Source organism: Geotrypetes seraphini, chromosome 1, assembly GCF_902459505.1.
Source record: "Geotrypetes seraphini chromosome 1, aGeoSer1.1, whole genome shotgun sequence".
NCBI lineage: Eukaryota > Metazoa > Chordata > Amphibia > Gymnophiona > Dermophiidae > Geotrypetes > Geotrypetes seraphini.
This window is the reverse complement of record NC_047084.1, coordinates 353,710,061-353,735,652: the sequence shown is the minus strand read 5'-3', so window position 1 is coordinate 353,735,652 and position 25,592 is coordinate 353,710,061. Positions and strand designations below refer to the sequence as shown.

Sequence of the window (25,592 nt, the reverse complement as noted above, 5' to 3'; positions counted from 1 at the left end):
GGATTTGTAGGTACTTGGAGGGCCTCAGAAAAAATAGTTAATGTCTTATTAAAGAAATGACAATTTTGCATGAGGTAAAACTCTTTATCCTATATAATAAAAGCTTACTGGCGCATGCGCTGTTAAAACAGCGTGATCCCTGCTGCTGTGGTGTGTGATCCTTGGCCGTGTTCCATTTTAGAACCCAGCGGCAGGGAACATTCTGGCCACTCCCCTCCTCCCGCCCTCACTCACCAACTGCTGCTGCGATGAAGCGCAGGCAAGCTCTCTCCCTGCCTGCATCCTCGGCAGGGAACACACCTCCCGCCCTCGCTCACCACTACTGCTCCTCCTCTTCAGAGCAGCCTGCGATTGTGGCCGGCTTTAAAGAACCTCGTAGGCCGCTCTCCAACCTCAGTAGCACGTTTCCTCTGATGCACGGGAGGGTAAGAAGGGGATCAATACAGGGGGCCAGGGGGAGAGGGAAAGGAGGCTGCTTTGGGGGGAGGGGTGTGCTTGGGGCAAACAGCTTTGCTCTGGGGGGAAGACAGAAGAGGGCCATGGAGAGACAGTTAGGGAGAGGAAAAAGGGGCTGCTTTGGGGGGGAGGTGTGTGCTGGGGGCAGACAGCTTTGCTTGGGGGGCAGAGGGGGAAGACAGAAGGACACAGACAGCGGCCAAGGAGAGAGAGATAAAGTCACACAGACAGACACATCTATTCTAGCACCCTTTAATGTAATGGGCTTAAAGACTAGTAGTTTATAAATCTTTCCTTTTGGCTATGTCTTAATAATAATATTGTCATTTATAGCTAAAGAGTCATATGATCAAGAAACTGTTTTATTTTATTTTTCTGATTATGATAAATATACCGAGGGCCTCCAAATAGTACCTGGCGGGCCGCAAGTTTGAGATCACTGTTCTAGGAGGATCGATCACAGATGTTACATGGTCGCTCACAAAAATACTGTACTTGCAAATCTGGAAAACTGTTGGTTTTCAGAACATTTTGCTCACATGAAAACAAATTTTTTTTAGATTCTGTTCCTCAGGAGAAAGAATTTGCACGCACATGGCCAATCCTTAGAGGAAGTACTGAACTCAGCCAGCTAAGCATTAGTTGGCTCCAGAAACCAAATATTCAGTGATGGTGCCCAGACACGGCCCAGCATTGAATTTCTGGGTTTAACAGCAGCAGTCAGCAAAATGCTGATCATTGCTGGCTGAATCAGGCCCATTCATTCCCCCACCTCTTAAATATGATACAAGAACAAAAGAGAACTGCTGGTGCTGGATACCTATTCCTACACCAATATTTCCCCTTTTCCTTGGTCTTCAGAAGGAATCCCCTTCATTCTCAGATCAGAAGGGGTGATTCTGGCCTCCATGGAGGAGGGGCTCCTCTGTAAAATTTGGACTAGGGGCCCAAAATTTGAATTTATACCAACAGTCTGATTTATAAAAGGTTCCTTTCCTAGTGCACAAGACAGCAAAACCTTTTTATAAGACAGGAGCAATTAAAAAGTAAAACAACCCCCCCCCCCAAAAAAAAACCTATCTTCTGAAGAAAATTTACTTCGGAAAGTTCAGGCATAGTTAACCTGTTTGACAAGAGGGAGTAGATCTTGACTATCAGGTGCTTATCTCTAACACTTCTGAGCCATTCAACAGATTAGTTCCTGCAGAAGACCGTAAGAATGCTGCTCCCATACGACAGCTGATAAAAATCATATTGGCCTTTACATGTCGTTTCCTAAGTATATTTGTAGAAAAGCACACCAGAACAGCTGTATGTGCACAGTGGCGCAGATACGGCAATTTCATACAAGAGACTAATAGACAACGCTTGATATCAAGGGTGTCAGGTCAAAAGCGCGCCGGGATAAAGGCGCGCCCAGACAATTGAGCGCAGCGCACACCGCTGCGCCGCTCTAAATTACTGTTTTTAGTGCTCCGACGGGGGGGCGTGGGGGGGAACCCCCCACTTTACTTAATAGACATCGCGCCACGTTGTGGGGGCATTGTGGGGGTTACAACCCCCCACATTTTACTGAAAACTTCACTTTTTCCCTGTTTTTAGGGAAAAAGTTCAGCTTACAGTAAAATGTGGAGGGTTACAACCCCCTAAACCCCCCATAACGCCGGCGCGATGTCTATTAAGTAAACTGGGGGGGGTTCCCCAACAAAACCCCCCGTCGGAGCCCCTAAAAACTGTAATTTAGAGCGGTGCGGCGGCATGCGCTGTGCTCAATTGTCGGCGCGCGCTTTTGTCTTTCGCGCCGTTGTCTATGAACCAATATCAAGCAATGCCTTATACACAAGTATGTGCTCTGACCTCTGATAAGACTTACAGAAGATGTAACTTGAGTATATGGGGAAATATGCACAGCAAGACAAGGTCAGAGTTAAAAAAATATTTAAGAACATGACTGGAAGAACATACAATCAAAGTGCTTATTTTAAAATCAGGCATGCACGCACACTAATGCATCTGGTACCACTTTTCACAATGAAGCAAGCAGGAATAGCATATGGAACGTGGCATATAGAACAGACCCTCCTGCAACATCTACAAGCATCCTACAGAAAGTCAAATAAATTTAATGCAACCCCTACCCCCACATTTCTAGTTGGCACATAGGGGGGCAATTCTAAGTGGGCATCAAGACACCCCAAAGCACCTGGGCGCCCAGATTCTGTTATAGAATACCAGAGTAAGCCAGCAAACTTAGATGCCTGCAGTTAGATCGGCCATAGATCTGGTGACTGTGAGCATATAAATGTGGCAAGGCACACAAAGAAAGATTAGGTTCTTACCTCAATAAGCTTTTTTCTTGTAGATGTGCCTAGCCGTCCTGAACCATAGGGTTACATATCTGAACCCACAAATTGCTTGCAGAATGCTGTCAATTATTTCTGAACGCCGCCTCCTTCCCAAGCAGCTGCTCCTGCCCCCTCAGTTTGTACAAGAGCACTGTATTACAGACATACTGGAAGGATGGAAACGGGGGAAAATTCCCAACACTACAATTCTGTTCTGCTCTGTAACAAACAAATCCATTAACATTCAAGTAACTGATCAAAACAGATACAAGAACTGTATGCAATCAGCACTAATCTTGTAAATAGAGCTATCAAGCACAGAATCAGACCAGACTTTACTTTTCCTTTTTTTTTTTAACTCGCAGATTATCTGAGAGCCAGAGAATTTTCCAAATCCAGACTGATCTTAAGGCAGAATACAGGTGAATCAACTTACAGAGCAGGGCTTCAGGACTACTAGATACATCTACAAGAAAGAAAATTATTGAGGTAAGAACCTAGTCTTTCTTTCTAGTGCAATGTGTCTAGTAGTCCTGAACCATAGTGATGAGCCTAGGGTGGGCCCACTGAGCCTGCCTTCAGTAATAAAACTGCAGAGCAGTGCAGAAACACTTCTGAGAAACTTGCTAGCACAAAAAAAACCTGAAGAGACAGGAGATGCTGTCTGGAAAGGAAGCAGAGTTAAAAAATGATTGACAGCATTCTGCAAGCAACTTGTGGGTTCAGATGCATAACTCTACGGTTCAGGATTTTTTAGACATAATGCACTAGAACATGCAGTGTTCTGAAATTTTGTGCATATAAGTTACTATCAAAGCCATGTACCTATTATATACAGGTAATTATTTTGTACCCGGAGCAATGGAGAGTTAAGTGACTTGTCCAGAGTCACAAGGAGCTGTAGTAGGAATCGAGGCCAGCTCCCCTGGGTCTCAGACCACTGCAGGAGAAAATATTTCTTCTCTCAATGTGTAATTTAAACTCTGGAATTCATTGCCAGAAAATGTACTGATAGTAGCTGTCCCTGCCGCAATAAAATATTATCTTTGATGGCAGGGAGGTTTCAATAGCTTGTCAAAGAAACAGTTCACTTCAATATGTATAATATATACATTTAAAAGTGTTGAATAAACAGTACTTAATTCAGCAGGCATACTTCAGCTGCTAATGTCAACTCTCGTGCATGAGTCAGCATTAGCAGCTGAAGTCAGATATGGTCTCCAAAACTGAACACAATATTCCAAGTGTGAACTCGTCAATGACTTGTATGGGAGCATCAATACCTCCCTTCTTCTGCTGGTTACTCCTCTTTCTGTACAGCCTAGCATCCTTCTGGCTACAGCCACTGCCTTATCACACTATCACCCCAAGGTCCCATCCGTGCATACCAGCCTCTCACCTTCCAGCACATATTGCTCCCTCAAATTTCTACTCCCCAAATTAATCACTCTGCACTTCTTAGCATTGAATTTTAGTTGCCAGATGTTAAACCATTAAAAAAAAACTTTTGCAGATCCTTTTTCATGTTTTCCGCTTCCTCCGGGGTATCTACTGTTACAAATTTTGGCATCATCCATAAAAAGGCAAACTGTACCTTCTAACTCTTCGGCAATGTCACTCACAAAAATATCGAACAGAACTGTCAACTGTAACCTATTTGTTGTCATGACTAGTCTGTTTTCAAACGATTGTGAATGTCTACTTGTAACCCATTCTGAGCTTCTGGGAGAACGGGATAGAAATTGAAATAAATAAATTGGCCCCAGCACCGATTCTTGAGGCACTCCACTATTTACCTCTTCCTCCTCCAAGTGAATTTCATTAACCACCACCCTCTGGCATCTGTCTGTCAACCAGTTTCTAATTCAGTTCACCACTTTGGGTCCTACCTTCAGCCCATCAAGTTTACTCCAGAGCCTCCTATGAGGACCGTGTCAAAGGCTTTGCTGAAATCTAGCATACATTTTTGATCCAATTTTCTGGCCACCCAATCAAAGAATTCAATCAGATCTGTTTGGCATGATTTACCTTTAGAAAAGCCACGTTGCCTTGGATCTTGTAATCCATTACATTCTAAGAAATTCACTATCCTTTCCTTCAGCAAAGCTTCTATTAAAAAAATTGTCACCTACAACCTGGTTGTTGGCCCTCTTTTCCACATATTGATGTAAAATGGCATGATAGCCATGGTAGTCCACTTTTAAATGTAATATGCATGTGCAAAAGTCCTGCTTCACATGGTGAAATTTGAGTATTTAGTCTTAGTTAACATATTTAAGCTACTAACTGAACATAATTTTGTCTGAAAAGTATAAAAATTCTATGTAATTTCATGAAATTTCTGGTAATTCCTTGATAACTGTGACTATTCAGTTACATCAGATTGATCAGAATGATTTTAATAACAGGCATAAGAGTTTGTGTGAAGACTGAATCGAAATTCACCAATCAGCAGTGTAGCATTTGTAGCAAATCAGAAGTGATATTTTTGCAGCCAATCAGCATTAAGCTTCACTACATGATGGGAATTTCTGGAATTCCTGCAACTGGTATCATTCAAACCAATTGACCAGCAACATCAATGGCAATGAAGTCCAAATTTCAGTTCTTGTTGGAGGAAAACCGGGTTCAAATAGTGGTTCTTGGTGAAGAGGGGTATTCCAGCAGGCAGATTGCACAGAGAGTGGAATGTAATCAAAGAACAGTGGCCAGGGTGCTTCAGAAGAAGGAGACTGGAGGAACACAGGATAGACAGCATTCAGGTCGACCAAGAAAGACAAGTTACGGACAAGATCGAGTGTTGAGATGCACATTAGAGAATGACACGGTGACGGTTTACCCGCGGCCACCGCATTTAAGCCGCGGGTCACCGCCGAAAACGGGGAAGAAAACTAGCAGTCGCTGCGGTGACGGGGACAAGGCCATTCACCGACCGCGGAAACGGTGAACAGGTTTGTCCCCGCGGGCCAATGTACCCCCTTCTAGGAACCGCTATTTACCTGTGTTTCACCGTGCTCCTCATTTGTCAGATCAACCCTTCCTGCCAATCGCAGCAGAAGGGTACCCAACCCCTCCTGCCGGTCCTCCCAATGGCCTCCCCTAAGATCGCCGGCAGGAGGGTACCCAACCCCTCCTGCTGGACCCCCCCCCAACGAACCCTCCCACCCCGGAACCCCCTTAGTCTTACTTTCCAAGTTGGACCGGACAGCTCCTCGCTCGTCTGGCCAGCAGGCCTGCCTCCGTCCAAATGAGGCGGGCCCGCCCCAACCCTCCCCTGCCTAACCCACAGGATCCTAGGGCCTGATTGGCCCAAGCACCTAAGGCCCCTCCTATAGCGGGAGTGGCTTTAGGTGCCTAGACCAATCAGGCCCTAGGATCCTGTGGGTTGGGCAGGGTAGGGGCGGGCCCGCCTCATTTGGACGGAGGCAAGCCTGCTGGCCATACGTGTGAGGAGCCGTCCGGTCCAACTTGGAAAGTAAGACTAAGGGGGTTCCGGGGTGGGAGGGTTCGTTGGGGGGGGGTCCAGCAGGAGGGGTTGGGTACCCTCCTGCCGGCGATCTTAGGGGAGGCCATTGGGAGGACCGGCAGGAGGGGTTGGGTACCCTTCTGCTGCGATTGTCGGGAGGGCCGTTGGGGGGGTCTACAGGAGGGGTTGGGTGCCCTCCTGCCGTGATCGCTGGGGGGAGGGGAGACTTGCAGCCGTAGCCGCGGTCACTATGCTAATCACGGCAGCATTTAAAGTACATGTCGTGTTTGTTTTTGCATTGCTAGCCCCAGGGGTGGTGGAAGATTAGTGATTGAAAAACTGTATGAAAAATAACTATTTTAAATTTAGTGATCAAAATGTGTCAGTTTTGAGAATTTTTATTAATTAATTTTTTCTCTGCGTGTTTTGTTTTTGTATAGTTATTAACTAATATTTAACTAAGTTTTAAAGTTTTAAAGAATGTTTCCTTTATACGTAAATAAAGAAAAGTGAATGGGATTGCAGTGGCGGTGACGGGGCGGTGAATGGGGTGGCAGTGGCGGTGACGGGGCGGTGAAGAGGATGGTGAGACGGGGACGGGGCGGTGACGGGGATGGTGAGACGGGGACGGGGCGGTGACGGGGATGGTGAGACGGGGACGGGACGGGGACGGGGACCAATTTTTTCACCGTGTCATTCTCTAATGCACATCTCTTGGCAATAGGAAGCCGACATCACCTCAGTTGCTGAGAGAATGGTAGGACAAGTGCTTAGTCATGGTTAGTACAAGCACAGTGAGGCATAGGTGCTTGGAATTTGGTTTGAGATGGTGTAAAAAAACTAGGAAAAATCCAATGCTGACTGTGCAGCAAAGAATGACATGGGCTGTGCAATACGGCAAGTGGACAAAGGAAAAGTGGGAGAAGATGTTTAGTGATGAGAGCACTTTCTGCATTTTGGTCAATGCAGAACTTATGTACGCAGATATTCAGGAGAAGAATTCAAGCCCGAATGCCTTAACCTGTCGGTTAAGCATCCTACAAAGATCATGGTATGGGGGATGCATGGCAGCAAGTTGTGTTGGTCGGCTTCACATTGTAGAGAGCATGGTGAATGCAATGAGGTACATTGAAATCCTGCAGAAACGCATGTTACCTTCAGCAGAGAACTTGTTTCCTGGTGATTATGCACCATGTCATTGAGCAAAAACTGTACTCAAATGGATGGGAAAGAAGGGAGTGAAGACGATTGATTGGCCTGCTCAGTCACCAGATCTGAATCCAATTGAGAACCTATGGTGCAAGCTGTCACTGGAAATATTTTAACCCCCCCCCCCAAAAAAAAAATACAAAACAACAACAAAAAAACAGCCAACAACAAGCAAGAGCCGATTGAAGCTTGGAATTAGATTATCACCCAGGAGCATCTTGTGAAGCTGGTCCATTCTATGTCCAAAAGGTGTTGGCTTGTCCGCAAGAGCAAAAGGCTGGCCAATCAAATATTGAAACCAGTAGACAGGACAAAACAGCCCTCTTTCAGGCTAATTATAGAAATAAAAGTAATAGTAATATAATAGAATCTGTTACTACAATTTAATATCATACAGCCATATGAGCACAATACATTATCATTGCCAATGTTCAACAAAATTTCTGTAAATTCTTTAAATTTATTTAAAGGCACACCTTTATCAAATATACACGTACAGTAACTAAACATATGCTAGTGGAATGGAAAATTAAATAATACATAACAAATGGTTACATAGCTGAAAACACATCAGCCAAGTCAAGAGATGCAGGACTTTTGCGCACCACTTGTATGTTTTATTTCTATACTAGTCTTTAAGCCCGTACATTAACGGATGCTAGAATAGACGTGTGTGTCTGTCTTTCTTTTGGTCTCTCTCTCTTTCCGGCTGTCCACCACCACCCCTTACTTGCTCCCCCTGTCCAGCAGTAGCCCTTCTCCCTTCCTTGCCAATGAGGTGATGCCTAACTACCTTTAAACCACCTTTTGTGCAGGTGGGAGGGCCCTTGTCTGAGGCTTTTTCCTCCGTTTATAAATTGTCATTAAGCTTGAACTGTGTTATTATTATACCACTTGACATTGTGCATTTCTCTTAGTGAAAGTGTTTTCATAGTATTATTGTCTTTTCATACTATTTGAGTCTTTTTTGGTTATCCTATATAATAAAAGCTTACCGGCGCATGCGCTGTTACAACAGCGTGATCCCTGCCGCTGTGGTGTGTGATCCGTGGCTGTGTTCCATTTTAGAACCCATTTTATTTCCCTCCTCCCGCCCTCACTCATCAACTGCTGCTGCGATGAAGCGCAGGCAAGCTCTCTCCCTGCCCGCGTCCTTGGCAGGGAACACACCTCCCGCCCTCGCTCACCGCTACCGCTGCTGATCCTTCTCTTCACAGCAGCCTGCGATTGTGGCCGGCTTTAAAGAACCTCGCAGGCCACTCTCCAACCTCAGTAGCACGTTCCCTCTGACGCACGGGATCGCGTCAGAGGGAACGTGCTACCGAGTTGGAGAGCGGCCTGCGAGGTTCGCTAAAGCCGGCCACCACGATCGCAGGCTGCTTTGAAAAGGAGCAGGCCAGAAGACGCACGGATGGAGGGAGGGTAAGAAGGGGTTCAATACAGGGGGCTAGGGGGAGAGGGAAAGGGGGCTGCTTTGGGGAGAGGGTTGTGCTTGGGGCAAACAGCTTTGCTCTTGGGGGGGGGAAGACAGAAGAGGGCCATGGAGAAACAGTTAGGGAGAGGGAAAGGGGGCTGCTTTGGGGGGAGGTGTGTGCTGGGGGCAGACAGCTTTGCTCTGGGGGGGGGGGGGGATACAGAAGGACACAGAGGCCAAGGAGAGAGAGATAAAGTAACACAGACAGACACATCTATTCTAGCACCCGTTAATGTAACGGGCTTAAAGACTAGTTTCTATATATTACACATATTGAAGTAAACTGTTTCTATGACAAGCTTTTGAAACTTATTCTCTCGTTATCAGGTCATTGAAGAAACAACACAGTTATACTGTGTTTGAGTTTGTGATGTTTAAAACCTAGTGTAACCGCTATTTCTTCAGAGACCTGCTGAAAAGAAGATACCTCTGGAAAACGTGTAAACATTAACGTCGGTCCAATAAAAAGACAATCACCTACAACCATTGGAAAGAACAACAACAAAAAAAAGTGGGACCCGTTTTTCACTGTCAAATGAAGCAATCGATTTATTTTTCCTTACCTAGCATTTGCCATACAAAAACGCCAAAGACCCGATTTTACCACCATTCACCTATTAACACCTCCTTCCCCCAACCCCGATGGGCCAAAGTGGAGCCGAAGATCTACTTCGCTACTTCTGCTTAAAGCAAAGGGTTGCACCTGTTGTAGGCAGCGCGAGAGCCGTGTCTCGCGCAGAAGAGCAGTCGCGGCCCTGCAAAGTGCACCTGCCAGGGGCGGGACAGCACGCGCCAGGGCGGGAATTTGCACGAGCGCACACTGACTCCCTCTCAACCCGAGCCCCGTTGTGCCGAGAGAGGGTGATAGCCTTACCGAGCAACAGAGGGGCGCCCCGTACCCACGAATCCATCGGTCCCGGCCGGCTACTGCACTTTTGGTAATTTCCTGCTCCTCCTCCGCCCCCTTCTCCCCCACCCCCACCGCGACTCGCTCTCCTCTCTAAGCCTGGCACCGCCTTCCAAGGTCCGAGGGCGGAGGAGAGCTGCTGCCGTCCACCGCCTCAGCCCTCTCCCGTCAGAGGAGAGTCCTGAGCGGTCAGTTTGCGAGAGGCTGTCGGAGATACTGAATGGTTTTTATTTCCTCATATTGTCTAAGGAAAATAACTTCGTTCCTTCTAAGTTTGCAAAGTTGTTTAAATGTGTTCTAGTATGTTTGTAACTCCTTTTGTTAACTTGGCTTTGTTTCTCCATTGGTAGAGTTGAGCTCTTGCTTGCCCCAATAACCCAGAGGCCTAGAACAGCAACAAAAAACCCCAACTCAGACATGTATGTGCCTCACCTGACACAGCTACATTTTGTTCCTCTTCTTCAGTTTCCTTATTTCAATCAGCAAGTGGAACTTCCGCTCCCCTATTCCCAGCCTGCTCTACCAAACCCCTCTCATCCCTTGCCATCTTATTTTCCTTTCTGAAACTGCACATTATCCCAGGACAAGCAGGCAGCCTATTCTCACATGTGGGTGACATCATCCACAGGCCCCCAGATGCGGACAGCCTCACAAGCAGACTTGCTTGTAAAAAACTTTGAAGTTTCGAGTCTGCCGCACCGCACATGCGCGAGTGCCTTCCCGCCAAGCACAGGGCACGTCTCCTCAGTTTTCCATGGAGCCGAGAAGTCCGACTTTGATGCTCTGCGCTGAACTTAGTTCACTTTGTGCATTCTCTTCACCGCGGTTCGTGTTTTATTTTCTTTATTACCGGATCGCTGTGCTTTTCTTTTCGTTTCTGTAAAAAAAAAAAAGTTTTAATTTTTCGTCAACTGACTGGCGGGGCTTGCCACATGCCGCAGACTGCGGGCTTCGACTTTTTCAGCGGCTATCTTTCCTTCTATGTCCTGGCCAGTCACGGGCTTCAAGAAGTGTAGCCAGTGCCAGCGTGCGATCTCCCTCACTGACCCACACCGTTGGTGTCTTCAGTGCCTGGGACCTAAACATTGCCCGGAGTTGTGCGTTCGCTGTGCTACTCTTCAATCTCGAGCCCTCAAATGTCGTCGGGTTCAAGTGGAGAAGATTTTCAGGATGGACTCTTCTGCTACACCTACGATCTCTGACTCGGTCAACCCTTCTGCAGCATGTCCCCCTGCCTCCACAACTCCGACCTTGAGCCTCATCAGACCTTCCTCGTTTGGATCATCCTTGACCTCGAGTACATAAGAACATAAGCAATGCCTCCACTGGGTCAGACCCGAGGTCCATCGTGCCCAGCAGTCCGCTCACGCGGCGGCCCAACAGGTCCAGGACCTGTGCAGTAGCCCTCTATCTATACCCCTCTATCCCTTTTTCCAGCAGGAAATTGTCCAATCCTTTCTTGAACTCCAGTACCGTACTCTGTCCTATTACGTCCTCTGGAAGCGCATTCCAGGTGTCCACCACACACTGGGTAAAGAAAAACTTCCTAGCATTCGTTTTGAATCTGTCTCCTTCCAACTTTTCCAAATGCCCTCTTGTTCTTTTATGTTTTGAAAGTTTGAAAAATCTGTCCCTCTCTACTCTCTTTATGCCCTTCATGATCTTGTAGGTCTCTATCATGTCTCCTCTGAGTCTCCGCTTTTCCAGGGAGAAGAGCCCCAATCTCTCCAATCTTTCAGTGTATGAAAGGTTTTCCATGCCCTTAATCATTCGTGTTGCTCTCCTCTGGACCTTCTCAAGTATTGCCATATCCTTCTTAAGGTACGGTGACCAATACTGAACACAGTACTCCAGGTGCGGGCGCACCATTGCCCGATACAACGGCAGAATGACTTCTCTCGTTCTGGTCATAATACCCTTCTTAATAATACCCAACATTCTGTTTGCCTTCTTTGCAGCTGCTGCACATTGTGCTGTTGACTTCATTGTTGTGTCCACCAGTACACCCAAATCTCTTTCAAGGTTACTTCCCTCTAATACTAATCCCCCCCATTTGGTAGCTGAACATCGGGTTCTTTCTCCCTATATGCATGACCTTGCATTTTCCTACATTGAAGTCCATCTGCCATTTATTCGCCCACTCCTCCAGTTTGTTTAGGTCCCTTTGTAGGTCCTCACACTCTTCCGCATTTCTAACCCTTCTACAGAGTTTTGTGTCATCCGCAAATTTGATAACTTCACACTTCGTCCCCGTTTCCAGGTCATTTATAAATACATTGAACAGCAGCGGTCCGAGTACAGACCCCTGCGGAACTCCGCTCGTGACTTTCCTCCAGCCTGAGTAGTGACCCTTCACTACAACCCTCTGTCTTCTGCCTGCCAACCAGTGTTTGACCCATCTGTGCACGTCCCCTTCCACCCCGTGGTTCCACAGCTTCCTAAGTAGCCGCTCATGGGGTACCTTGTCAAAGACCTTTTTGAAGTCGAGGTAAATGATGTCTACGGGTTCCCCTTTGTCCAACTGACTGTTTACCCCCTCAAAGAAGTGCAGTAAGTTTGTTTGGCACGATCTTCCCTTGCAGAAGCCATGTTGACTCGCTTTCATCAGCCCATTTTTTTCGATGTGCTCACAGATGCTGTCCTTTATCAGTGCTTCTACCATCTTGCCCGGAACCAATGTCAAACTTACCGGCCTATAGTTTCCCGGATCTCCTCTTGACCCCTTTTTAAAGATAGGTGTAACATTTGCTATCTTCCAGTCCTCCGGGATCTCTCCAGTTTTCAGTAAATCTGCCAAGTCTTCTCCTGAGCTCCCCTCAGGTCAGACACCTAAGCAGACGGTTCCGGTGGTGGTCCTTAAGCTATCCAAGCACTCCAAGCCGAAACATGCTTCCTCTGCCACCTCGGAGTCTTTAGCATCAGCAAGTGGTCCAGTTTCAGACTCGGATCCACAATTGCAGGCTACTATCCAGACTATTTTAGAGCGGGAAATTGTTCAGTTACTGAGCAAATACAGTCCTGCCACGACTTTGCTTCCTGCAGTCCAGCCTGGGCACTCAGCAGTCTCACAAGAGGTCAAGTCCTTGCCGGTGCCTTGAGCTGAATCTACACACTCTATGCAAGGATGATCTCGGGGCTCAAGGGTCTCTCGTACAAAGAGAGACTGAACAAATTGCAGCTCTACACTCTCGAGGAACATAGGGAGAGGGGAGACATGATCGAAACATTTAAGTACCTCACGGGACGTGTCGAAGTGGAAGATGATATTTTCTTTCTCAAGGGACCCTCGGCCACAAGAGGGCACCCACTCAAACTCAGGGGTGGAAAATTTCATGGCGACACCAGAAAGTATTTCTTCACAGAGAGAGTGGTTGATCATTGGAACAAGCTTCTAGTGCAGGTGATCGAGGCAGACAGCGTGCCAGACTTTAAGAATAAATGGGATACCCATGTGGGATCCTTACGAGGGTCAAGATAAGGAAATTAGGTCATTAGGGCATAGACAGGGGGTGGGTAAGCAGAGTGGGCAGACTTGATGGGCTGTAGCCCTTTTCTGCCGTCATCTTCTATGTTTCTATGAGTCTTTGCGAGTGTCTCGACCGGAATCCTCACACTCCATACAAGGAGCCGAGTCTTTGGGAATGCTTAGAGATTCCTCGATCCAAACCACTGAATCTATGGGGCTTCGATCTACAGCTTCCAGCCCTATACCATCTCCACAGGCATTGCCCATTTCGAGGCATAAAGCGAAGTCTCCTAGACCTTGCAAGTGACCTGCTTCAAGACACCACTCTCGTCACCGGTTGAGGCCCTCATCGAGACATTCATCGAGGCATAGATCCTCTTCCAGAGAGAAGCCTACCTCATCCTGACCTTCCAACTCTTCGAGGCCTCCAACTCCTCGATCAAGAACACCAATTGCACAACCCGAGGATTCAGCTGATTCCAATGCCTCATCCCAGTCTGTTTATTCCCTGGGATACCAATACTCAAGAGAGGCCTCGCCTTCGTTCTCCACTCGAGGCACCTCGAGGTCATCGAGTCCCTTTCGAGGCCATGCTCTGGCGGATCAGTTGTCTTTTTCCTCCGTCAGATGGCTGAGGACCTGGACATTAAATTGGACACTGGATCGAAATACTCTAAGGAATATTTAGAGGAAATGAGTATGCCTCTCCCTCCTGCAGAGTCTCTCGAGCTTCCTCTTAACAGACTTCTGTCTCAAACCTTCAAACAAAACCTCGAGACTCCTTATGCTATTCCTGCTGTTCCAGGCAAGTTGGAATCGAGGTATAGAACTCTACATTGCAAGGATTTTGAAAATTCACAAATATCTCACTAATCCCTTCTTGTGGAATCTTCATTGAAGAAGACCCATCCTTCCAGGGTCTATGCCACTATACCTCCTGGAAGAGAGAGTAGGACCATGGATAAGTTTGGTTGTCGTCTTTATCAAAATTCGATGATGGCCTCCAGGGTCCTCATTTATAATTTTATTTTCACTACTTATTTCAAGTACTTGATTGATATACTACCTGGTTTTTCTAAAGACCTTGGTCAGCATAAACATTTGGATTTCCAGCAAGTCACTGCTACATTGGCACAACTCCGGTTGCATCTTCTCCAGTCATCCTATGATGCCTTTGAACTTTCCTCCAGGGTCCACTGCATTCTCGGTAGCGATGCAACACATGGCCTGGCTTAGCACCATAGATATGGATCCCAATCTTCAGGATCATCTGGCAATGACCTCTTTGATGAATCCATAGAGGGTGCCACCAAGAAGTTGTCTGAACATGAAAAATCTTTTGCTTCCATTGTCAGACCAAAGCCTAAGACAGCTCCTGCAAAGCCTTCTTGACCTCTTCCATCCTACCAGAGGCGTTATCCTTCAAGGGCAGCTCCTTATACTTGAGCAACCCCCAAGAAACCACAACAGCAGAAGCAGCAGAAACCTCAGCCTTCTGCTATACCTAAGGCTTCTCAGCCTTTTTACTGTCTCATACAGAGCATAACGTCCATCGTTCTACCTCTGTCCTCTTTCCCCATAGGAGGTTGTCTCCATCATTTTTACCATCGATGGGAGACCTTTACATCCAACCTCTGGGTGCTGTCAATAATCAGGGAAGGATACTATCTTCATTTCACTCAGATTCCACCAGAGCTTCCTCCAAGAGAGTATCTTTCCAATCCATCCCAGACCACCCTTCTTCAGGAAGCTCATGCTCTGCTTCTTCTCCGTGCCATCGAGGAAGTTCCTCTGGAACAACAGAGCAGAGGGTTCTACTCCCGTTACTTCCTAGTTCCAAAAAAGACGGGCGATCTGCAACCCATTCTGGATCTCAGGGCTCTCAACAAATTTTTGGTCAAAGAAAAATTTTGCATGTTGTCCCTGGAATCTCTTTATCCCCTTCTAGATCAGAACGATTGGTTATGCTGTCTAGATCTCAGGGAGGCTTACACTCACATCCCCATTCATCCAGCCTCCCGTCAGTACTTCAGATTTTTGGGTGGGGAATCTGCATTTTCAATACAGAGTGCTACCCTTCAGGCTGGCATCATCTCCCAGAGTTTTCACCAAGTGCCTAGTGGTGGTAGCAGCAGCTCAAAGAACTATGGGCTTCAGGTATTCCCCTACCTGGACGACTGGCTCATCAAAGATTCTACGTCTCAGGGGGTTATTGTAGCGACCCAATGGACTACGTGGTTTCTACAAAGCTTGGGATTCAAAATCGACTTTCCCAAATCCCACCTTCAGCCCTCTCAGAATCTACAGTTCATCGGAGCTATCCTGGATACTATCCAGCTCAGAGCATTCCTTCCTCAGCAGCATCTGATGCTTTTCTTCAGCTGTGTCACAAAGTGTCTTCCCTTTCTTCACTCTCAGCGAGACACATGATGGTACTCCTCAGTCACATGGCCTTGGCTGTTCACGTGACTCCTTTTGCCAGACTTCACCTAAGAATTCCTCAGTGGACCCTGGCATCTCAGTAGACGCAGGCTTGCGAACCATTCTCTCGACACATTACAGTCACTCCTTCATTGAGACAGTCTCTCTGCTGGTGGATGCTCTCTTCCAATCTCTCCAGAGGTTTACTGTTTCAGACACCCCCTCATCAGAAGGTCCTCACGACAAATTCTTCGACCTATGCTTGGGGGGCTCATCTCGACGGTCTTCGTACTCAAGGCCACTGGTCTAGCACAGATCGTCAATGTCACATCAATCTGTTGGAACTCAGAGTGATCTCTCAAAGCTTTTCAGCATCTTCTTCACGACCAGGTAGTCCTTATTCGGGCAGACAAGCAGGTCGACATGTACTACATCAACAAGCAAGGAGGAACAGGATCTCTTCCTCTTTGTCAAGAAGCTAAAAGAGAGAGGGACTGGACGATCCATCACAACACCTTCTTGAAAGCAGTGTACATTCAAGGAGAGAAAAACTGTCTGGCGGACAAGTTGAGTCGTCTTCTGCAACCTCACGAATGGACACTCAATTCCTCGCCTCTTCATTACATTTTTTCTCAGTGGGAAACTCCTCAGATAGATCTCTTTGCATCTCCCCACAACCACAAACTGCATCAGTTCTGCTCCAGGATATACTCTCCTCATCACCTCGAGGCAGATGCTTTTCTGTTGGAATGGACGAATCTCTTCCTGTATACATTTCTCCCATTCCCTCTTATTCTCAAGACTCTTGTCAAGCTCAAGAACGATCATGCCACCATGATTCTGATATCTCCTCGGTGGCCCAGGCAATCTTGGTACTCCTTTCTATTTCAACTCAGCAGCAGGGAGCCATACCTTCTACCAGTTTTTCCATCTCTGCTTACAAATCTGCAGTCTCTGCACTTGACAGCTTGATACCTCTCAACATAACTCCTCTTCAGTTTTCTCAATCTGTTTGAGACATTCTAGAGGCTTCCAGAAAGCCTGCCACTAGGCAATGCTACCACCAAAAATGGACTAGATTTTCTACATGGTGCATCTCTCATAACATGGAGCCTCGAGATACCTCCTTGGCTTCTGTCTTGGATTATCTTTTGCACTTGTGTACCTCTGGCCTCAAGTCTACATCCAGTCAAGTCCATCTCTGCAATTGCTGCTTTTCATCAGCCTATTGAACGAAAATCCCTCTCTGCTCATCGGGTGGTTTCCAAATTTATGAAAGGACTTTTCAATGTTAAACCTCCTCTCAAACCACCTCCAGGTTTTTGGGATCTCAATGTGCTTCTTGCTCAATTTATGAAGCCTCCTTTTGAACCAATGGCTACAGCTCATCTGAAATACCTCACTTGGAAAGTGGTGTTTCTCATTGCTCTCACACCTACTCAAAGAGTCAGTGAGCTGCAAGCTTTAGTTGCTGATCCACCTTTTACTGTGGATCCATCATGACATGGTGGTCCATCATGACAAGGTGGTCCTTCGTACTCATCCTAAATTCCTACCTAAAGTGGTTTCAGAATTTCATCTCAACCAATCCATCGTTCTTCCCATGTTCTTTTCCAAAGCCTGGAGAATCAGCTCTTCATACTCTGGACTGTAAACGTGCTTTGGCCTTCTATTTGGAACGCACCAAACCACACAGAACTGTCTTCTTCGATCCAAACAAGTTGGGACATCCAATCTCTAAGCGTACCATCTCCAACTGGATGGCGGCTTGTATATCTTTCTGCTATGCCCAGCCTGGACTGCATCTACAGAGTCAAATCACAGCCCACAAAGTCAGAGCCATGGCGGCTTCAGTAGCTTTCCTCAGATCTACCGTATTTTCACGCATATAACGCGCATACGCGTATAGCGCGCGGGAACAAAGCATTGCTGTAAAAAAAAATCTATATAGCATGCACATGCATATACCGCGCATGCTGCTATAACCTCCTCCCGCCACCCCCGTTTACTCCCTCTTCTGGCCTGCGAACCGGCATCCTCCCCCCCGCTCATGTCACCCCCCCTCCCCCGCGATCCTACATCCCCCCCCCAGCACCGCAAAGACATCGCTTACCTGATTGGGCACCAGCACCAATGCACAGGACGTGCCAGTGCCCGAAGATCCTCCCTTGCCTGGGCTGGGCTGGGCTGGGCAGTGCGAGGGAGATCCTCCCTCTTCCCTGTGCTGGGCTGGTCTGGGCTTTGAGCATTTGCGCATGCTCAAAGCCTTCTGGTCTCGCTCACTCCGAGATTCTCAGATTCAGAATCTCGGAGAGAGCGAGACCAGAAGGCTTTGAGCATGCGCAAATGCTCAAAGCCCAGACCAGCCCAGCACAGGGAAGAGGGAGGATCTCCCTCGCACCGCCCAGCCCAGCCCAGGCGAGGGAGGATCTTCGGGCACTGGCACGTCCTGTGCATTGGTGCTGGTGCCGGTGCCCAATCAGGTAAGCGATGTCTTTGCGGTGCGGGGGGGATGTAGGATCGCGGGGGAGGGGGTGTGACGCGAGCGGGGGGGGAAGGATGCCGGTTCGCAGGGGGGATGCTGGATTGCAATGAGAAAAAAAACGCGCACACACATATAACACGCATGGTTATACTCGGTTTGTAAAATTGTATATAACGCGCACGTTATATGCGTGAAAATACGGTACTCCTATTGAGGAAATTTGCAAAGCTGCCACCTGGTCCTCGGTTCATACTTTCACCTCTCACTATTGTCTGGATGTTTTCTCCAGACAGGATGGCCATTTTGGCCAGAGAGTATTACAAAATTTATTTTCCTAAGTTGCCAACACTCCCATCATCCAATGCTGGTTAGCTTGGAGGTCACCCACATGTGAGACTAGGCTGCCTGCTTGTCCTGGGATAAAGCACAGTTACTTACTGTAACAATTGTTATCCAGGCACACAGGCAGCTATTCTCATAGCCCACCCACCTCCCCTGGTTGGCTTCTCTGCTAGCTATCTGAACTGAGGAGACTCGCCCTGTGCTGGGCGGGAAGGCACTCGCGCTTGCGCGGTGCGGCAGATTCAAAACTTCAAAGTTTTCTACAAGCAAGTCTGCTTGCGAGGCTGTCTGCATGTAGGCTCCGTGAATGACGTCACCCACATGTGACAATAGCTGCCTGCTGTCCCTGGATAACACCTATTATGGTAAGTAACTGTGCTTTTCTGTACCTTTGCTGTCTGGGCATTTTATTTTTTTCCATGTTGGTGCCAGTGAATTTGTCTCTTCTGCTTTCCTGTTTGTCTTCTGCTAACTCTTGCTAGTGGCTTCTGTCCTCGCTTCTCCTATCTTCTATTACCTCACATCTGTCTCTTATACGAGGGATGTTCAATAATTTATCTACCTGAGCATGAAAGTAGCAAGTGTGCTGAAACAAGTCTATGTAAGTTGTGACGTGTTTCAAGGTAGCACAACAGTTCCAGCTCAGTGCAAGTCTAACATTCCAAGAGATACGATGTCAGGAGAGTCCTCATGTGAATCATGTAAGAAACTGCTAGATTTGGAGCACCGTTCAATGATAAAATTTCTCACAAAAGGGAAATAGCCAAAAGAGAGCCATGAACACATGACTAGTTTATGGTGAGTGTGCCCCATCATCCTACAAAATAAAATTTTGGAGCAAGCATTTTATGTAGGGTAGAGTCCAATGAAGATGACGCTCACACTGGACAGCCTGTAGAAGCAACTTCAACAGAAATGTGCAAGAAAATTGAGGATTTAATTTTGTCAGACAGATGAATTAAAGTTTCATGAATAGCTGAAGAAATGGGCATCTCAGCAGGTACAGTTTGGAAAATAATTCATGAAAAGCTGGGCATTTCCAATATGGGTTCCAAGAATGTCGACACCATGTCACAAGGCCACGAGGCTCCCGTTCTGTCAAGAGAACTTGGAGATTCTCCATGAAGACCAAGTGAATTTCTTTCATTGTTTTGTGACTGGAGATGAGACTTCGGTCTATTACAAAGATCCTGAGTTCAAAATGGAGTCAATTCAGTGGAAGCACAAGTCATCCTCCACTCTCAAAAAAGTTCAAGACAGAAAAATCTGCAGGCAAAGTCATGACAACTGTCTTCTGGGATTATGAAGGACTTTTGCTTCTGGAGTTCATTCTACACAAAACAGCCTTCGGAAAGAGATATGCTAACAGTGTCATCACTTTGTGGGAGTCAATCAAGAAGAAAAGACAAGGAAAACTCACAGCAGGTGTGCCTTTTCTTCACGACAATGTGCCGGTGCACATGTTATGACAATCAAAGGCTGCCATCCGAGAATGTGGGTTTCAGCAGCTGAATCGTCCACCCTACACTCCTGACCTGGCTACCTCAATTTATTTCCTGTTCTGGTTTTGAAGAAATCTCTCCATGGACAGCAGTTTTCAAGTGATGAAAATGTCAAGAAGCTGTGATATCCTGGTTTGAAGGTCAAACAGAATTCTTTTCAAAGGGGTTAAAGTCATTGCAGGAAAAGTAGATGAAATGTATTTTTGAAAATTCTTTTCCTTCTTACTGAGGTAGATAAATTATTGAAGGCCTCTCATACTTCATTTCCTTTAATCGCTTGCTTTGTCCCTTCACCTGACCCTTTGTCTGTAAAGTCACCTCTTTGTTTATCTTCCCTATTTTTTAAAAATCATTCTTGTAAACTTAAGCGGTATGGACCTGATTTTGTATAGTGTGACCAAAGTTGTTTGTGCAAACCTGTTTAAGAAGTCAACGTGGTTGATACTAATTTGAATTTACGTTCACAACTTTCTAAGCATATTCTATAAAGCGGTGCACGTAAATTGTAGTGTGCAGATCTCAAAAGGGGGTGTGGCCAGGCGAGGAGCATAGGCAGGTTGTGGGTGTTCCTAAAAGTTAGGTGCACTGTTATAGCATATGCCTGATTTGGGCACAAGATAGGCGAAGGTATTTAGGCCTGGTTTTCATTGACTGTACCCAAACATTAGGCACTCGTGCCTAACTTGGAGACGCTTTATAAAATCACGCTATGCACTGTCCTTTTTGGGTCTAATTTTATAGGCGTCATATATAGAATTTGACCCTATCTCAATAAAATAAACTATGAACTAAATGAGAAAGTTCTGGAGGGAATTAAGTGGGGTCTTGTATGCTCTTTTAACCAGGATGGTGGAATAAAAAGGACAAACCAAAATATAATAAAACTGGCCTGGTAAAAGGAGAAACCTTACAAGTATTTACACTCTGAGACTGGCAGCTGGGTATCTTTATTGGTAGGACGGGCATGATGTTGTTTTTCTACCTTCGTTTACCGTGTCACCCTGTTACTGTCACCACAAATAGCTCTGGGTCGATGTTTACAGGTACTTCTGGCTTGTTGTCAGTGTAAGAGCTCGGTAATCAGCTTCTATCATGTGTCCTTTGTTCAGTACCATTTCTGGCTCTTTGTCAGTCAGTGTTGTTCATTTACCTTCTTTATCCCAATGACGTGATAACCATCACAGATAAATACCTGCACAGCCTTTGGCATGTATTTTCAGCACTGCAGGTGAATCCGTGTCAGCTTATTTACCAGCGCTAAAGGCAGCATGAGGACAGAGTTTGCCCAAGTGTTTGCAGTTGCCTGTGTGCTTTTGCTAATTAGCTTCAACATGGTAAGCAGTTTAGTGCCACAACATATCATTTATACTGCTGTAAGTATTGCGAGTTGTAAACCATAAGGTATATAATTGAAATTTAGATGTTATAGTTTTATTACGTAGGAAGGTGTGTAATGTAGAATGGGAAGTGAGCACCTCAATGTTATATATAAGAAATGAGTTTCGGCAGCCACAAAATGTGCATAATGGTGATGCTGTGAAGTTTCTGTTTTTGTTGCACACTTTTCCCCCTGTAAATGTGCTCACAGCCACTAAATGAAATCAGATTTAACTGATGTACCAACAGCCTCTACTGTTCCTTTAACATATGACCCAGTATTGCACTCATATTTCTCAGCTGAATCTTAAGAATTCTGGGATCTTTCTGCCCTGTGATTTGCCTGGAGAATGCAGGCATGGCTAAATCCCAGAATTGTGTAAAGAATTGTTGCTTACTTTAATCCGATCCGTACCTCCCACCTTACAGTGGGAGGATTCCTTTTCCATAGCATGCTTCTTTCCCTCCTTCTGCCACCTTTGCAGTCACATTAGAAAAAGGAACATATACAGTCTTGAAAGCCCGTCCACAGCAACATGTTTCTTGGGAGGGGGGGGGGGGGAGAGTTTGTTGTTGTTAGTCCAATGAAAGATACTGCACCTACAAGGATTGTATTACATTTTAAAAATAAATTTTTAAGTTGGCAGTACTAAACAATTTCTTCTTATAGAGTCAGGTTGAGGAAAAGGAGATGAAATTTGGCATCAATTGCCATTAAAATATTTATTTCTGTTTTTGTTGTTGTTTGATTTCACATAATGTCCTTATATGATCTTTCAGTCTAATAGTCAGAAGTACTTATCCATGTAACAACAGCCACTATGGTGGCCGTTCTAGAAAGGGTGTCAAAAGTTTGCACTACCACAAATTCTTTAATGGCATCTGGACCCCCAGATTCTATCACAGAATACTAGCATAACTTGACATTTGCAAGTCAACATTTAGGCAAACCCACTTATGCCATATCAGTAGAACAGGCGCAACAGTGCAATCCTAAACTTGGCACCTTAGGCCCGGATTCTATAAATGGCACCGTTGTCAGCCACCTAAGAAACGACTACCGATTGCGAGTCAGTCACTTAATGGCGTCATTTACAAAATTGCAGCTTCTTGAAAGATAGGTGCCGGCAACGTAGGCCAGGCTTTTCAAGGCCTACATTTCCGGCACCTGCCTTTAATGTGAATCACGGCTACAGAAGTGCTTTACAATGCCTAACACCATTTCTGGTATTAGCCACACCTACAGTGGCACTAAGCACCAGTTCCTCACTGATGTTACTTCCGACTTTGCAAAACTAGAAGTTACATCAGCGAGGGTCTTGGCAGAGGGAAGAAAATTTAGTGCCCACCATTTTATTGGACTAATACATTTCTCAATTAGCTTTCAGAGGTCAAAACCTTTTTCTTCGGGTCAGTAAAGTATACTGCTGTTACAGTATACTTTACTGTCCTGACCAGTCCTGTTCTGAGGAAGGGGGATTTGGTCTCTGAAAGTTAGTCAAAAATGTATTAAAATTAGTCCAATAAAAGGATCACCTTATTTCCGTTTTCTATTTATAAATGTTTTATCAACACAGTTACAGTACTACTTTATCCTACAGCAAAAAATAAAAAAGAAAGAAAAAAATTTAAGAGAAATAGAATTTTTTCTACCTTTGTTATCTGGTTTCTGCTTTCCTCATATCATTCTCTTCCTTCTATACACTGCCCTCTCTCTGCTTCTTCTTCCATATGCTATCTGCTCTCTTTCTATGCCTCTTCCAGAAACTGTCTGCCTCTCCCTTCCATCTCCACTACCCCATTGGTCTGGCATCCATCTTCTCTTTCCACTCCCCCTATGTTCTGGCATCTCTCTCTCATCTCTATCCCACCCCCTGGTGGTTTTTAGCATCTCTCTCTCCTCCTTTCCTCCACCATGCTCTGGCATTTCTCACTCCTCTCCCTTCCCCTTCCTTTTCTTCCCTAGTCTTCCTTCTCAATTTATTTTCTGCCTCTGTCTAGTTTCTTACTATCCAGTCCTCAATTTCCCTCTTTTCATTCTATCTACAGCTTGCCACCTCTTTCCCTCACCCCTTCCAATATTTCACTAACTCTGTCCTCTTCCCTAATCCAGCTTGTGCCTTTTTCTTTTTTCCCTCCTTCCATCCAGTGTCTGCTCCCCTTTCTTCCCTCCCTTCATTTAGTGTCTGCTCTCCTCTCTACCCTCCCCATTTTGATCCAGTGTCTGCTTCCCCACCTCTCTCCACTTCAATCCAACTCCTGTTCCCCTCTCTGCCCCACTTTCTTCCAACATCTGATCCCCCCTCTACACTTCTATTCAACATCTGTTCTGCTCTCTCTCTCTTCCCCACTTCCTTCCAGCATCTGCTCCCCCTCACTCCCCATCCAGCATCTGCTCCCTCTTTCTCCACACAATAAACCTGAAGCACCACTCAACCTCTTCCCCTTGTTGGGCCATCCCCCTTCCTTTCCCTCACCGTAGTGAGTGCTTTTCCAAAATCAAAGTTTTCTCGCAGAAGGGCCATTATACGGTAGCCATTCTGACAAGTTGCATGTGGCTGCCCTGAAGCATCTCTGCCATGATCTGCCCAGGCGGAAACAGGAAGTTGCATCAGAGGAGAAGCTTCAGGGCAGCCGAGTGCAAATTGTGAGAATGGCTGCGGCATCATGGCCCCTCTGAGAGAAAACTTTGAGTATGAAAAGCGCCATGAAGGTGAGAAGGAGGGAGCTGGCCCAAGGGAAAGAGATGCTCAGACCGCGGGGCCCCCTGGAGCTGTGGGGCCCAGGGCAGCTGCCCTGTATGCCCTCCCCTAATGCTAGCTCTGACACTGGTGTACAAATGTCCATGTCCTTCATTCAAAATTTGTATGTTTCAATTTGTAAAATGAATGTTCATCTGGACATTTCCAGCACATGGACACCCAACTCACCTATTTTTGATCAGACTGTTTGAAAATACATGCAAAATGGATGTTCATTTGGGCTGTTATGACTTGGAAGTCCTTTCACGTGTAAATATGTAAACACTGAGGCTGATGTGTGAATAATCACTGACTGTAGAGTTTGAATATTGACCTATTTGTATTAATGTATCTCAACAAATGATGTGCTTGATATGCTAACCATTAGGAAATGGGGACATACTGTAACTGAGGGAAAGATGGGTGGCAGGACCATCACCGCATTATGTTGCTACTTATAAAATGATGCTAAAGACCAGAATTAAAATAAGATAAATGACAATGTGGACCTCGCTCCCCCCCCCCCCCACACACAGTTTATTACAAAGCAATTTTGAGGTTAGGAGTGAAACATATTTGAATAAAAAGATCAAAGTCAAAGAGGAGAGGTAAGCAGACATTTGAAATTTGTAAGTATAAAACCTGAAAAATCCAGTTCTGTGGATTCTCTGTCTGTGGCTGTGCATTTACTAGGCTAGAGAACTGGATTTAAAATAATTCATCATCTGGACATCCCCCACCTACAAAGGTCATGCAGATTGGAAGTATACAAATAAATCAATCACTTTACCAAACAGACTTTTTCTGAATGCAGAAACTTGCCCTGTGCAAGGATCAATGCTCAGGCTGATAACTTGGCTCCAACTCATAGTAAACAGAAAGTGTAATCATCAATTCCATATCTTCCAGCCTTACTCCTTGTCATGATTTATTTCTTGCTCATTGAGTTTTTTTTATTTTTATTTTTTTTTCTGTCCACAATTATCTTGTTGCATGCCTTTTGTTTCCCAATGTTTAAGTCAACAGGCTTAGTTTAAAAAAACAAAACAAAAACAACCCCAGCATAAAGGGAAATAAATAAAGGGAAACGGAAAACTTTTAAGATGTGGTGTTTAATTGAGCACTGCATACAGGGCTGGATTTAAGATACTGGCTTGATGCTCAGTAGTAGAACTGGAGAGTGGTGGGGTGAGGTTTCTCATCCAGAGATCACAGAGCTTGCTGTTTAGTTCTGATATTTGGTGCCCCAGGCAATTGCCTGCTTGCACAAAACTATAAAACGCCACCATTATCATTGTTATTGTTAGCAAGCATATGAAGAATTTGGATTTACCAAAGAGAACCCCAGAACCCTTTAGAGGAGACAACCACATATCCCATTTCTAATCATTCTGTTTGTAA

General features: G+C 45.8%; 1 protein-coding gene across 1 annotated transcript in view; it reads right to left on the bottom strand.

The window, feature by feature from the left end:
• Positions 1-24,116, bottom strand: part of BTC (betacellulin) — a 97,760-nt gene extending 73,644 nt beyond the window's left edge. The window contains exons 1-2 of the mRNA XM_033960532.1: positions 23,928-24,116; positions 10,290-10,326 (exon numbers count right to left, since the gene is read on the bottom strand). Of these exons, the coding sequence (XP_033816423.1) occupies positions 10,290-10,326; positions 23,928-24,116 (226 nt within the window). The remainder of the gene's footprint in view (positions 1-10,289; positions 10,327-23,927) is intronic.
• Positions 24,117-25,592: the final 1,476 nt, after the last annotated feature.